The sequence below is a fragment of the Festucalex cinctus genome, chromosome 8 (assembly GCF_051991245.1).
Source record: "Festucalex cinctus isolate MCC-2025b chromosome 8, RoL_Fcin_1.0, whole genome shotgun sequence".
NCBI classification, from domain to species: Eukaryota; Metazoa; Chordata; class Actinopteri; order Syngnathiformes; family Syngnathidae; genus Festucalex; species Festucalex cinctus.
In genome coordinates this window covers 18,701,654-18,715,894 of record NC_135418.1, presented here as the reverse complement: position 1 = coordinate 18,715,894, position 14,241 = coordinate 18,701,654, and the positions used below count along the sequence as shown (strand labels likewise).

The following is a 14,241-nucleotide window of genomic DNA, read 5'->3' as shown; positions in this document are numbered from 1 at the left end:
TAGCACTAGTGGTACTGTACTCATATCACACTTACTTTAAAATTATTGTTTTTTTGAGTGACTTAGCCAGGATATACGCATCACAGCAAAATATCAACCCATTTCTATGACAATGACATACATTGTCAAACAGAATGAAGAAAGAAATGGTTATTTGTGAGCAAACTACATGGAAATGTCTCCCCGGTTTTCAAAATAATCCTAAATGAGGCTTTAATCCGGCTTCATGAGCTATATGGTGTGATAGCGTAGCGTTAATCTTATTGTTGGCAGCGAGCGGATTATAGTTTTATATGTACACAGTCTGGAGCCATTTTATTTACATATATGTTAATACAATGAATTAGCTTTATGTTGGCAGCCCAATAACACCAAAGAATATTTTGTTTTCCAAACCTCTTTAATATAGGGATAATCTGAAACACATGAAGATATCGAAGAAGGACTGTAATTTTAGCTACAGTATATTAATGTCACCTACTAAACAGTGACTTTAATTCCTACATACAGAATGTAAACTGTACATATGTAAACATATATATTGTATTTTTAATGCAAATTTTGACTCATTTTCATTGGTTTGGGATATTAATACCATCGATATGGATATGTACAAAAGCAGGTAATCTGCAGTTCCGTTTTGCAAGCCCAACCCTACTGCAGTGGATGTGCAATTACATCTATTTACTCTAGTATGGCAAAAAAAATTTTATTCAAATAGTCAAATTCTTACAAGGCAGCAAACGTGTACTGCCATGTCCTGTATCAGTGCTATCTCACCAGCAAATTCCTTGTGCATCACAATTGAAAACCTGTCAGGATTTGACGCTCCTCATTGATTTAATTGCCTTCATTACTTGTTTGCTTGTAATCTCTCTATCTATCTATTTCAAACTGTCCTCCGGCCTGTCAATGAACGTCACAATATCCGGCGGGTCGTCTCGTCTGGTGGCTCCGAGATGTAGCGAGTCATAGATTTGGCTCCAATCTTCACTTCTCTGTGTGATCAGGGAGAAAGGGGAGCCTCCGGGTTGGATGGTCGTCCTGGTCTGGATGGTAAACCAGGTGTTGCCGGACCACCTGGTCAGAGGGTACTGGAGCTACAAACCCAACAAACATGCTGTATGTTGAACATTATCCAAAGTAGAACATGTCCACCGCTAATACGTTTTGTGTGCTTCTTGTCGTCTATTGATTGTAGGGTGATCCGGGGAAATCGGGGGACCCTGGCAGAGATGTGAGTTTTCAAAGCATATAAAACTGTATACACAAATTGAAGAAAATTGTATTGATGACTTTAACATTCAGGCATTTAGTTCAATGAAAACTGGTGTTGTACTTCATGCTTGCATCCTACAGAGGGCACTGTGGAAATGTTAGCAGCTGTTACGCTGTCAAAGAGAACATTATCTGTCACTTTTCTTTGAAGTGGGACTGTCACATTAAAACGACCATTTTCATAATTGCTCTTCAAGCACATAACTCATCTTATACTTGAAATATGAAATTAAAGCGATGCTAGGAATAGATATTTGCAAGAGCTGCAGCTCAGTGACGCTCGTGTTTTTCTCTTCTGTGTGTGCTTTACATAAAACAGTCAAATTCTTGTACCTTTTTGACATTTTAAAATAACTAATTCAATTCATTATTTAGCCCTGAATACAGTAGCTTGATGAATGCAATACAAAAGCTGCCCTGTATTCATTCATTGTGAGTGTTGTGTTTTCCCATTAACGTCTACATTTACAGACACATTCAAGCATTTTAGTTTGTATTTAAACTTCCCTTTTGATGAAATGATGAAATGTGCTCCTAATGCTGAAACTGCTCTCAGGGTTTAGCGGGACTTCGAGGTGAACAGGGTCCCCAAGGTCCTGTGGGTGCTCCAGGAACACCCGTGAGTACACGTGCACATTTACAGGCGCACAGATAACAGATATGTGCTATATTTGTTTACAAGTCAATACATGCGGGTTTGTGTGTTGTTTCAGGGTAAAGCAGGAGTAGATGGTAAACCTGGGCTTCCTGGCAAAACGGTAATAAATCGGATTCCAACTTGTAGTTTAGATTATGTTCAATATCAGTCAGAAAACAGTATTAAATAAGTACAAGTGTGCTTTGTTAAGTTAGCGTTGATGCGCTGGTCCGAAAGCGTGCAGACTTTTATTTCAGGCTTGACTGCATATTGGCTGTCCTGAATGAGTCTGTAAAGTGGTGCCAGTAAATTATCTGAGTGCCCCTGCTGCAAAACTGGCCATCATTCAGTTTCCCCCTGTAGAGTCAGTAATGCAGTTTGTTTTGATTACACAGGGCGAGGATGGTGTGCCAGGAGAGGATGGCCGAAAGGTTCGTGTTCCATTCTATGATCATTTCACACAGACTGCTCTCTTTTATTGTTTTTTTTGTTTTTGTTTTAAGTTTCACACTCCACACATTTAATGAAGGTGTGAAAGTTATGGCTAATAATCATGATGATGATGATGATGATGTGTGATTCTTTTGATAGCTGACACTTCTTTCTTCAATCCACAGGGCGATAGAGGAGACGCGGGAGCTGCTGGTCGAGATGTCAGTTTTGCCAAATCTCAGTTACATCATCATTCTTCTCAAGTGTCTGCGCTGTCACTTTTGGTTTTATTTTTCTGTGCCTCTCCACCTTTCTGCCATCACTTCCTTTTTATTGATTTCGCTTTAAATTACTTCATTGTGTACCACATCAATTTTGGTTATATGATCAAATATGTCAAACCTGTAAAAAGAAAATGCTTCTGTGAGGAATCCAGAGCAGTTTCATGCTTGTGTTTTCATAAATTCCTATTAATGATCTGTAGAACATCAGTGGAGGGGTGGCACTGGCCACCTGCTTTGATGTTATAGTTCAGTTTCCACCATAGGCTCTGAGGAAGTAAGCCTTTGGGAAAGGATTAGCTGGGTAATACATTTTTCTTTCAGGGCCGTGACGGGCAAAAAGGAGATCGGGGTCTCACTGGGCCTACAGGCCCCGCTGGCCCCCCAGGAGCTTCTGGACTGCCCGGCAGCATAGGCCCTCCAGGACAGGTGGGACTAACATTTTTTTTATTTTTATTTTTTTTTTATTAATTACTGTATTTATGGTTAACTATTGAACTGTTATTTCTTAGGCTAAACACTAATTGTTTCCAAAATACAGTGGTGCTTTGAGGTAGAAGTAACCCAATTAAATTATTATTTTTTTTTTTCAAAGATATAAGGTGTTGTTTAGCTGAATTTTTTTCCCCTTCGAGTTGAATATATGAGCACTGTGCAATGGCAGTGAAACGTAAAACAAAATGGTATTTAAAACAACCACATAACTTTGTTTTAGTCTGCTATCCTAATGGTAAGACTTCGAATGGGAAGTCAACCCCCAAATGTTACTAATGTTACTGAAGATTACTGAGTTGTTTATTGAATAAAGCTCTTCTTTGTGCGTCTACATTATATTGATGCCCGGGACCAAATTGAGCAAAAAATATTTTCTTTGCATTCACTTTAATTATGTTGTCACTATATGTTTTTTTTTTTAAATAAAATACAGGATTATTGAATACTATTTTCCTTATCAAAAAAATATATAATCACGCCATGACATTTTAAAAGGGAAAGATGATTTCACTGTTTTACATTACAAGTGTCACCCCAACACAGATTAAACTTTTATCTCAAGACATCACTGTACTGAACTTTTCTGCAACAATTAAAGACACTGCATTAAAGTGGAAGTCAACCTTTAACATTTCTTGAAAATAATATGTTATATGTGACCTCACTGGTCTAAACATGACATTCTAATTAATATTAGATTTGTAGAATATGTTGTGCAGTAAAATCAAGCCGTTTATATCCATCTCACGGGGCAGCCATTTTGCCACTTGCTGTCAACTGAAGATGACATCACAGTTGGTCAGTGTTGAAGCAACGACCAATCACAGCTCACCTTTTATCTGAAGCTGTGATGTGATTGGCCACTTGTGCAACTGTGATGTCATTTTCACTCGACAGCAAGTGGCAAAATGGCCGCTTTCTGATATAGTCAAGTCATCTTTATTTATATAGATAAAAACTGCTCGATTTTGCTGCTTAACTCATATTCCACTAAAGCAATATTTACCAGAATACCATATTTAGACTAGTGGGGCTGCATAGAATATATTGTCAAGATTTTAATATTTTTTTGGGGGGGGTTGATTTCCACTTTAAAAGGTCAACGATGTCATTGCATTGTTGGAAGGATTACCAATAAATGTGCTATCAATGCCTGTATTATGCAGTCACATTCTGTGTGCTTTTTTCGGCATCTCTCAGTATTTGCACACAATATCGAAGTACATTTCTAGTTCACAATATCATTTCTAATCTCTGCACTGCACATCTCAATCAGGTCGTGTACCTCAAAGGAGTTGAAGCAGCACCTATCCAAGGCCCCCAAGGACCCCCAGGAACACCTGTGAGTTTGAACGAAATTGCATTTCAACATTGTTAATCACACTCTTCAAATGTATATTGCAGATTATCACACATCACTTGCTACGACTGCAGTTTGGCGTGCTAGGAATAATGTGGACCTCTAAGGGCTACTGGGCAGACAGTCATTATGTGCTAAACTATTGTTCTCCGTAGCCTTAATCTTTTATTGCACATAGACATGCAGGGTGCAGGTTTGTGCGAGCGCTTCTCTCCATATTCAGCTCTTGTGTGGCCGCGTTATCCCCCAGCCGCATCGCCCTCCCACATGTAGCTGCAGCGATGTGTATTTTATCTAATCTGTCTCCGTATGCGCCTGCTTCCTTCCCACAGTCTTATCTACGCGTGTTCTTTTTGCCTCCTAGCTGGAGACAGCCGTGGCCGGGGGAGTTCTATTATTCTGCCCCATTCTCAGAGAACACCTCAAGGGAACCTTGTAAAAAATGCATAGGTGTTCATTTTTTTTCTCAAGGGCAAACCGTTTAGATTCAGTGATCAAAAGTCACTGCGAACTCACATCCCATCTTTATTTTTTGTCTCTGAATACAATACTTTTTTGAGGGGATTTTATTGAATCTGGAGCAAAGATCTAATACCTCACAAAGCATTTCAAAAGAATTTCACTTAAACAGTCAAGTGTTACCATGAAACGATATCATTTCATATTCTAAAAGGCAAAGATCAAGTTATCTCATGAATTTTATTTATTTATTTATTGCACAACATTCTTCTAGCTGTCATCAAAGTAATATCCGCTGTAGGAGCGCAAGGTGCACAAACATTAGACTGTATTGAATATCCTCAAAGTCATCAAATACATCCCAGCATAAACTCATTTGCACCCAAACAAGTATAAATACGTTCTATTTTAAATGTTTTAAAGGTAGATTCAATGACGTTCTCGAAAAGTAGAAGCCAAACATCTGTTTGTCACCGTTAAAAAAACTGTGCATGCGAAAGACCATCCTACCAACTCTCCTGCTCGTCGGGGGGGAAACGCCTCTCAAATGTCGCTAACGTCCGAGCTCATCTTCATCAATCTCTGCAGCCAGCCTCGCTTCATACGGATGTCCTCTTGCGGCTCTCAGCTATTTTCAAAGTACGCGGTCAGATCGGTGGAGCTACAACGATGAATGGCCGAATCCGAAGCTCACTACACGAAGCTAGCTACATGCTACAAACACTCGAAGTGCGCATGCGTAGCTAGGGACGAGCATGCACGATGTCGTTACGCATATTGATTGACAGGATCGAGAAACATCCATCATAAGATGATCCACCTGGAAGACGCAGCAACAAAAATTTCCTTGAACGCACATTTAAGTGTTACAAAGACGTATTTATACGTTTTTTTTTTATGTTAGAGCATCCAGAAGGCTTTGATGCAGCCTCTCAACTGCAAAGAACGGTTGAAAAACGGCGAGCAGGTGGCATCAGAGTATAAAAGAGCAATCAGCATGTTGAAAACAAGCTGATTTCCCCACAATTCTAAAGAGATTTGTGAATAATGATGAAACTTATTTATATTGTAATACTAATTGCTGCAGAACAGAAACAGATAGAAACATACTTTTTTTTTTTCCCAGATGAAAGAAGAGACATTAATCTTTCTTTTGGTTGGTTCCATGTTTTTATAGTAATAGAACACAATATTCTGTGGGCCTTGCAAAATCAGTCAAAACCAGCCGATATCAGCCGTCTCTGTGAAAATGGCTCGGAGTGAATACGTTTTAATCACAATCCAACAAATCTCATTCTCCATTTGTCCTTCAGGGCGTACCGGGGATTCCCGGAGCTGCTGGTGCTCGAGTAAGTTGTCCTCATTTGCCTTGAGTCATCGATTATGTCGGTCTTTCTTTTGACGCAAACTTTCTTGTTCCAGGGTGAGAGAGGTTCTCCTGGTCTTAAAGGTGAAACTGTAAGTTCAACTTGTTTGTCTGCTTCACTGAACACGTGATGTCGGTGAGTTTGCTTCTTGTGTTGACCCATGGATACTTCTCTTTTCTTAGGGGGACCCAGGAGAGGACGGCGCACCTGGCAAACCTGGAACTGCAGTGGTAACACATCTGCGTTTTCATTTCAATTAGTCTGTAATTTTTTTTTGGGAGGGGGTTAATATTTCTATGTTTCAATTATCAGGATGTACAGAAGGCGCTGGCCATTCTTGGAATTCAGGTATGGGAAGTCATTATTATAGAGGTCTGTTTTTGCTATTTTGGATCTGGTTTCATTCTTCGATCCAAATTGGATCGGACCATCCCTATTCTTGTGTACTGCGACCCGAGTCAGCAAAGTTATTGCTTGCATTCCAATTGATTGTATTGAATTCTATAAAATTGCAAAAGGACGCAACAGGCAAGTAAGTAAGTCAGCCTACAAATTCAATTGAATCTTTCCAATCCATCTTCTATTGTTAATTCTGTTCAGTGTTTGAGAGAGAGGTTAAACACTGGACACATCGATACAAACAACCATTCACTCTCACATTGACAGCAACAAGCATGTTTTTAAGAACGGCGAGTGGAAACCAGTGCAAGCAACATTCACAAAAACGGACACAAGATCCCAACCCAGAACCAGACAGACTTGGCAAGCACATGCACCATCATACTGCCCATTTTCAAAACAATTAAGATGGCTCACTTGTAGCAACTATAAAATATTACACTTTAATTGATTCATGGGTGAAAATAGATTACACTTGTAATGAGACATCTGCTCGGCAATGCTTTATCTTGTCAAACACATTATGTGAGTAAAAAGCTCTTCAATCCCATTAAAATGGGTTGGCTGAGTTTTAATGGTCAATAAGAAAATGAAAAATGGAATGCACAGGATGTGCAGTGATTGGACTTGGGCTATATTTGCTCATTGATGAGCATCATAACTCATATGTCCTCCCTTTGATTAAAGGAGAAGTCGACCCCCTCAAAAATTCTTGACCCTTTTTTTCTTTGCAGCAATAAGGTATTCTGGGTAATATTGTGTTAGTAGAATATGAGTTAAGCAGCAAAATCCAGCCGTTTTTATCCATCTCAGGGGGCGGCCATTTTGCCACTTGCTGTTGACTGAAGATGACATCAATGCTGCTCAGGGCTCAGGCAACAACCAATCACAACGAACCTGTTTTTTGAAGGTAATCTGTGATTGGTCAAGCAACATTGATGTCATCTTCAGTCGACGGCAAGTGACAAAATGGCCGCCCCTGAGATGGATAAAAACGGCCGCCCCTGAGATGGATAAAAACGGCTGGATTTTGCTGCTTAATTCATATTCCACAAATGTAATATTAATCAGAATGTCATGTTTAGACTAGTGAGGTCACATATAACATATTATTATCAAGAAATGTTTAAGGTTGACTTCAAATTGAAATCTAACCTCAACTCCTCTGATTCTTAACGTCACATGAAATCAGTTTCTGTGAACCAAATGGTGTTATTCTGAGCTTCTTCTCCGATACTCGCCTCAAAATGTGCTTTTAAACCACTCCGCCACCTTAAATTGTTTCTGAGCTCAACGGCAGAAAAGTTGCACAAAGGAGACTGATTACAAGCAATTTTCAAGCCGCTGAAATGGAATGGACTGCTTGAAATCATTTCACAGTTCAGCACCTTTAGCAAGACGCATTCATGGCCTTTTGTTCTGCTGCCGATACAGGTGTCTGACCTGAAGGCGGTTGTGGACAAAAAGGACGGCGCTGTGGCTTCTCCTGTGGTGAAGGCAGAGAGAGGTGAAAAAGGAGACAGGGGTGAAGCCGGTCAGAGAGGACCATCCGGTGGAGATGTAAGGACAACTTAAAAAATGATACACAAACAAGTGGGATTGTAGCCAATGTATATTTTTTTTACTCATTTGGCATCAGGGGTCACGTGGCTTTCCGGGGGATAGAGGGTCAAAGGGAGAACAAGGAGAGAGAGGTCCGATAGGAACACCCGGGCCCCCTGGGAGAGCCATTGGGGAGAAAGGGCCAGTGGGACCCCCGGGACCAGCCGGAGAGCCAGGAAAGCCGGGAATTCCAGGCGTCCCGGGGAGAGCTGGAGAACAAGGGGATATTGGGAGACCAGGGGACAAGGTAAGGAAGAACATTATGAATAAGGGCTTCTGTAGTGGATGGAAGATGATTCGACTAAAATTGCGCACATCTGTGTTTCAGGGTGACAGAGGACAGAAGGGTGATAGAGGCGACGCTGTAAGTGGGCTTAATTGATGGATTTCAATTCCATGCACATCACACTCCAGGGATGGAATTACAAGTTAGAGCGGGAGTTTAAAGCTTAAAAAAACAAAAAAACTTAAACCTATGAAAACCTGTTAAAAAAAAAAAAAAAAAAAAAAAAAAAAAAAAAAATCACCCATCTCTAGCCCCATATTGTCATATGTGAAGCCACCTGAGAACTGACGAGGTGTTACCTCAGAAAAGAACCTTATTCATAATGGAGTCTTAATATAACACAAAATCTGAATGTGTGACAAATTACATCTCGCAAGTCACGCCTTTTGTTTGTGATTGCTTGTTTTTCCTTTGGCGCGGTGGTTTCTTGTATATGAAATTCGAGGCCCAAGACGGCATCATTGACGGCTTATGTTTTCACAGCTCATATTGATCACGCTATAGTCAGTCGTACAGTTATGACTGTTCTCATTAATACAGCGACAATTTCATTGATGAAAATTTTTGTCATATTTTTCCATCCAGAAATTTGTTGAAAATGAAACGAAAATTAAAATTGAAGCCATTCATTGTGATGATAACTGAAATTGACTGCCATTTTCATCAATGACTAAAGCGAAAACAAAAACATCACAGTGACGAACATTCACAAAATCCAGTCAGAACAAAGAATGAAATGCGGGTGAAAGAAAAGAACCACCCAAAAACTGTTCACTGCACTTTATTTCATATTGAAACATATTTCCATTGATTGTGCAGCTGCAAGATTAATTAATCTCAGGCAATTATGCACTTCTATTTTTATTTTCGTGAAAATTAAGTTTTAATACGGCATATTATTGTCAGTTCAATATGTTTCATGAAACAAAGTTTAATAAATACACTGTTGTGTTAAATGTGTCTTGCGTTTTAAACTACAGTTACAAATAGGTGTTATAATTTTCTGTATAAAAGTTGAAATGTATGGGAAAAACATCAACTAAATTGTCAATTTAGTCGACTAAAATTGTTATTTATTGTGTCGAATAAAAATTAAAACTAAAATACAATCAGATGACTAAATCATGACTAAAACTTGAATTAATTTTAGTAAAACGACTGTAACTAAAACTAAACTAAAATTTATTGTCAAATTAGTCGCCTAAAATTGCTCTTTATTTTGTCGACTAAAATTAAAACTAAAATACAATCAGATAACAAAATTTTGACTAAAACTTTCATTAATTTTAGTCAAAAGACTATAACTAAATTAAATTTATTGTCAACATTAAAACTCATTCACTGCCTTTGACAAGTATACTTGTCAATTGTATTTTTTAGAGCGGTGCTAAATGGGGGCGAATCTGAGCATGCTCCACTGTAAATATCAAACTTGGAAACAACTTTACTGATGCCCAACCACCGGTAGATGACATCATTGCCCCATTTTATAGGAAATAAACACAGTTTCAGAGTCCATGGGAGAAATGGCTGTATTTTGGCAAACCTACATTTTTCTGCTGTCAATTATAAAAGAACGGGACGGGACAAAAAGTAGGGAGTCTATTCTGTTATTTGGTAGATTCGGTTTATATATAATTATTGAATGTAATATCACGTGAGTATTGGAAATGTAAAAATTTTCTATAATGACTGGCAGTGAATGAGTTAACATTACATAAATATATAAATATAATACAAGTTGTTTTTTTCTGTAACTCCCCCTTTTACATCTCACTATTCTGATGTGTATTCTCTTCAAACAGGGTCAACTGGGGCTTACGGGCCTGCCTGGTCCACCTGGTCAAAAGGTGAATTCACATTAAACTCTGGATATTCAGCACTATTTAAATATTGAAAAACAAGTAGATAGCCTCGTATTTTTTTTATTTATTTTTTTAAACAACAGGGTGCATCTGCTGACTCCATACTGAATGGTGCACCTGGCGCCAGAGGCCCTCCTGGAATTGCAGGACCTAAAGGAGACCCTGGCGCTCCTGGACAACCGGGAGATAAAGGTGACCGGGTAAGATTTACGTGCAGTGGAATTAAATGCCTTGTCAGCCTGTGCCACATTTCATCACGGCACGTCTCTAAATGCTGCGTCATCGGGACTCGCAGGGATTTGAAGGACCTCGAGGTGATAAAGGAGGCCGGGGCGAGGCAGGCGAGAAGGGAAGTAATGGCTCACAGGTGAGTTGCTGTTTTTAATTTATGTTTTGAGAACATTAAAGTCAAACATTCAATCAAAAATGTCTATGGTGCCACTGTATGAATTAAAATGTTTTCATTTCAGGGAGCAGCAGGAGAACCTGGTAAACCTGGTCAGGATGGAAAACCGGTAAGTACTGGATACTTGTTTTGTTTTTTTTCTTCATACACCATAGCATAAATGTCTTCTTTTTTTTTTTTTTAATCATCATGATAGCATAGAAATTGATTACTGCGTATTGCTTTTCTTACCTTCTTTTTGAGTGCAATATGACAGAAAAGAGATGTTTCACTTTCCTTACTGCCAATCTAAAACAATCTGATGGACCAATGGACACTTTAAGGCCTCATGCCACTTGAGTGATTACACCAAAGTTCAGCTGTGTTTGCCAAGCTGTGAAAATCACCTCTTCACAATCTGTTTTCTTTTCCTCTGTCGGAGCAGGGTCTGACGGGGCTGGGTGGTCCTCGAGGAGTACCCGTGAGTAAACGAACAAAGACTTTTGGGCATCTTGAGAATGGAAACTAACACTGAACACTAACATTAAGTCAAATATGTTGATTTGCACAATTCAATTTTAACAATTAATTGAATAGTAAAAATTGTCCTCTATGTTACATATTGACACTTATTTACCCAGGTTATTATGGGTAACAAAATTTAACAAAATAACTTGTATAAAAAAAACTTTTTTGATGACTAAATACAATAAAAAAACAAGCGTATTTATGCATTTTATTTATTTATGTATTTATTTATTTTTGTAAAACTAACTAAAAGTAAATGTAATTAGAGTGAAAACGTTCTTTGTTTTCGTCTCAATTAGATCTTCCAAAATCTTTTTTTTAAATTTTTTTTAAATGTATTTATTTTGGTCAATTTCTATGGTAGGTAGCATGATGACATTTTCTTTTTTAATCTTGAGCTCAACAAATATTCCATATTTTAAAAAACATAAAAATGAATACTTAATCTAATACAACTAAAATCAAGAATTTTTGAAAAAAATAAAAACTATAAAAAAATAAACTTTCTAAAGAATAACTAAAACTAAAAAATACAAATAAAAAAATAAAAATAGATGGAAAACATTACAATCAAAAATCCCCAAAACATCTAACTATTATTTATGATTTATTTTTTACCTTTTTAATCCATATAAATGTGTAGTTAATTATGGAGGCAATCACAGTATGCCACCAATGAAAATAACGTATTTATTTCTGTGACATTTTAGTCAGTTAGGACTTGCATTCAATTTACATCAGAAACTCTTTTTTTGTTTAATTCCTTACTCTCGATACCACTTTTACCTCTTGCATGATTGGGTGCAAATGAGTTGCGAGATTTTCCATCTATAAAATGTGACTTGTAGCCTCCCTGGGCAATCCAGACATGGTTATTATTGAGCCGTGCACATCATGTTCCTCGCAGACAGATTTCACCACTTTAATCTTTCCATTTGTATTGGAAGTAGCTGAGAAAGTGACAGGTTCTTCTTGAAATATTAATGACGACCACTGGTCCTCAAGGCGTTGGCGTCCAACTCACCGTATTTGAAGTTCGAGTTATTGTGTGTGTGTTTTTTAAATATGTAAAATACCACCGATTTCATTTGACGAGATGACATGGAAGTCAGCTCACATCCAGACTAACTAGATTTCTCTCCAGTATTTAGTGTGGCTTTGGGGCTGTTGCTTCAATTTGGATGCAGTCCAAATACGTAGTAGTAGTGTTGTTGTTGTCGCTTGGCTCTGCTAATTGTGCATGCTGAGCTTGCTCTTGGCTTTGCCCCTTCTGCAGCACTGCAAAGCTTATCTATAGTGTGAGTGTTTGTTTGTTGACATTGTTCATCCTCTATGCTGACCTCACTGTTATAAGTCAGAAATGTGTATGACTTTTAAATGTAATTTGTGAAAATGCTTCTTTGTTTTTCCTACTAATGTAACATTATAGATCTGTTGTGGTTTAATAGCCCATCATACTGAGTCATTTATTACTGAAATTCCATATTTAACGTGGGATCTTGACTTGTTTTTCACTCATAGGGAAACCCAGGAGAACCTGGCATCCGGGGGTTAACTGTAAGAATGATACACACGCACAATTACACACACACACAAGTAATCCAATAAGTAGCAAACGGCACAGAAGGTTCTATTTTTGTCGATTATCATTCATTGTGCAAGCCTTGATTAGTATGTTTGGGAATTTGACAAACCGTGCTGCGCCATACTGGGAATGCCACCGGACCAACAGCTGAAAGCAGTGAAGCTAATGTGTTCACACCCACAACGGCACAAATGGAGTGTTGTAATCAAGCTAGTTTGCGAAAATGTCAAAAGAAACAAAACTACATCAGTGCGCATAATTCGACAACGCTTTGCACTAGACTACTTGCACTGAGCATGAGAATCGAGCCCTTAATATCTGTCTCGTTTCTCAGTCATTCACGTAATGGTAATTTGCAAAGATTGAATCAAAATAGATGATCTGTTCTTGTTTGTTGAAAATATTTCACATTTAATCCAAAACTCATTTTCACTTCTACATTTTAAAGTGTAGCGTCTCCACATATGTGCCTCAAGGGTTGTCACAATAGAATTATTGTTTTGGTTGACCCGTGTGACTGGTGAATAAACATCCTGCATAGCAATCGTCACTACCAGGCAGATGAACGATCGGTTGTTATGCAAGATTGCTCCCAAAAACATATAAATATGTTGTTTTAAAATTACCATGCTCCCAAAGATGTATTTATACTTTTTTTTAAAAAGTTTTTTTTTTAATGTTAAATCATACAGAAGGCTTTGAACTGAAGAAAACGCTTAAAGCAATGGTAGTTATTGCAAAAACTGTCAGCAGGTGGCAGCAGAGTATGAGATCAACCAGGGCCATGTTGCAAAAAGCTCTTTTCCCCCACTGTTTTGGACAGGTTTGTGAATAATGATGAAAGCTAGCTATATTCTAATGCTAATTTCTGCAAATCGGAAACAGACATTGTGGGGCCCGCAAAATCGGTCAAAATCCAGTAAAACAGCCGGGAGCAAAGGGGGTTGCTTCAGTGAAACTGGCTGGGAATGAATGAGTTAAATTAAAGGGGAAGTCAACCCCCCCCCCAAAATTCTTGACAATAATATGTTCTATGCAACCCTGCTAGTCTAAATGTGGTATTCTGGTTAATATTGCAATATTGTCGAATATGAGATAAGAAGCAAAATCCAGCAGTTTTCATCAATATCACAAGGCAGCCATTTTGCCACTTGCTGTCAAGTGAGAATTACATTACATTTGCTCAGGTCTCAGGTAACAACCAATCACGGCTCAACTTCACAAAACAGATGAGCTGTGATTGGTTGTTGCCTGAGCAACTTTGATGTCATCTTCAGGCGAC

The 14,241-nt window shown here is 38.3% G+C and overlaps 1 protein-coding gene across 4 annotated transcripts in view; it reads left to right on the top strand.

Moving 5' to 3' along the window:
* The window catches only part of col7a1 (collagen, type VII, alpha 1), a 95,425-nt gene that overhangs the window by 61,581 nt on the left and 19,603 nt on the right, over nucleotides 1–14,241 (top strand). For all 4 annotated transcript variants that reach the window (XM_077528930.1, XM_077528929.1, XM_077528928.1 and 1 more), the window contains 21 exons: nucleotides 1,011–1,091; nucleotides 1,202–1,237; nucleotides 1,835–1,897; nucleotides 1,992–2,036; nucleotides 2,311–2,346; nucleotides 2,533–2,568; nucleotides 2,953–3,057; nucleotides 4,400–4,465; nucleotides 6,256–6,291; nucleotides 6,365–6,400; nucleotides 6,492–6,539; nucleotides 6,622–6,657; nucleotides 8,143–8,268; nucleotides 8,348–8,557; nucleotides 8,639–8,674; nucleotides 10,402–10,446; nucleotides 10,545–10,661; nucleotides 10,757–10,828; nucleotides 10,932–10,976; nucleotides 11,292–11,327; nucleotides 12,896–12,931. In XM_077528930.1, the coding sequence (XP_077385056.1) occupies nucleotides 1,011–1,091; nucleotides 1,202–1,237; nucleotides 1,835–1,897; nucleotides 1,992–2,036; nucleotides 2,311–2,346; nucleotides 2,533–2,568; nucleotides 2,953–3,057; nucleotides 4,400–4,465; nucleotides 6,256–6,291; nucleotides 6,365–6,400; nucleotides 6,492–6,539; nucleotides 6,622–6,657; nucleotides 8,143–8,268; nucleotides 8,348–8,557; nucleotides 8,639–8,674; nucleotides 10,402–10,446; nucleotides 10,545–10,661; nucleotides 10,757–10,828; nucleotides 10,932–10,976; nucleotides 11,292–11,327; nucleotides 12,896–12,931 (1,347 nt within the window). The remainder of the gene's footprint in view (nucleotides 1–1,010; nucleotides 1,092–1,201; nucleotides 1,238–1,834; nucleotides 1,898–1,991; nucleotides 2,037–2,310; nucleotides 2,347–2,532; nucleotides 2,569–2,952; nucleotides 3,058–4,399; nucleotides 4,466–6,255; nucleotides 6,292–6,364; nucleotides 6,401–6,491; nucleotides 6,540–6,621; nucleotides 6,658–8,142; nucleotides 8,269–8,347; nucleotides 8,558–8,638; nucleotides 8,675–10,401; nucleotides 10,447–10,544; nucleotides 10,662–10,756; nucleotides 10,829–10,931; nucleotides 10,977–11,291; nucleotides 11,328–12,895; nucleotides 12,932–14,241) is intronic.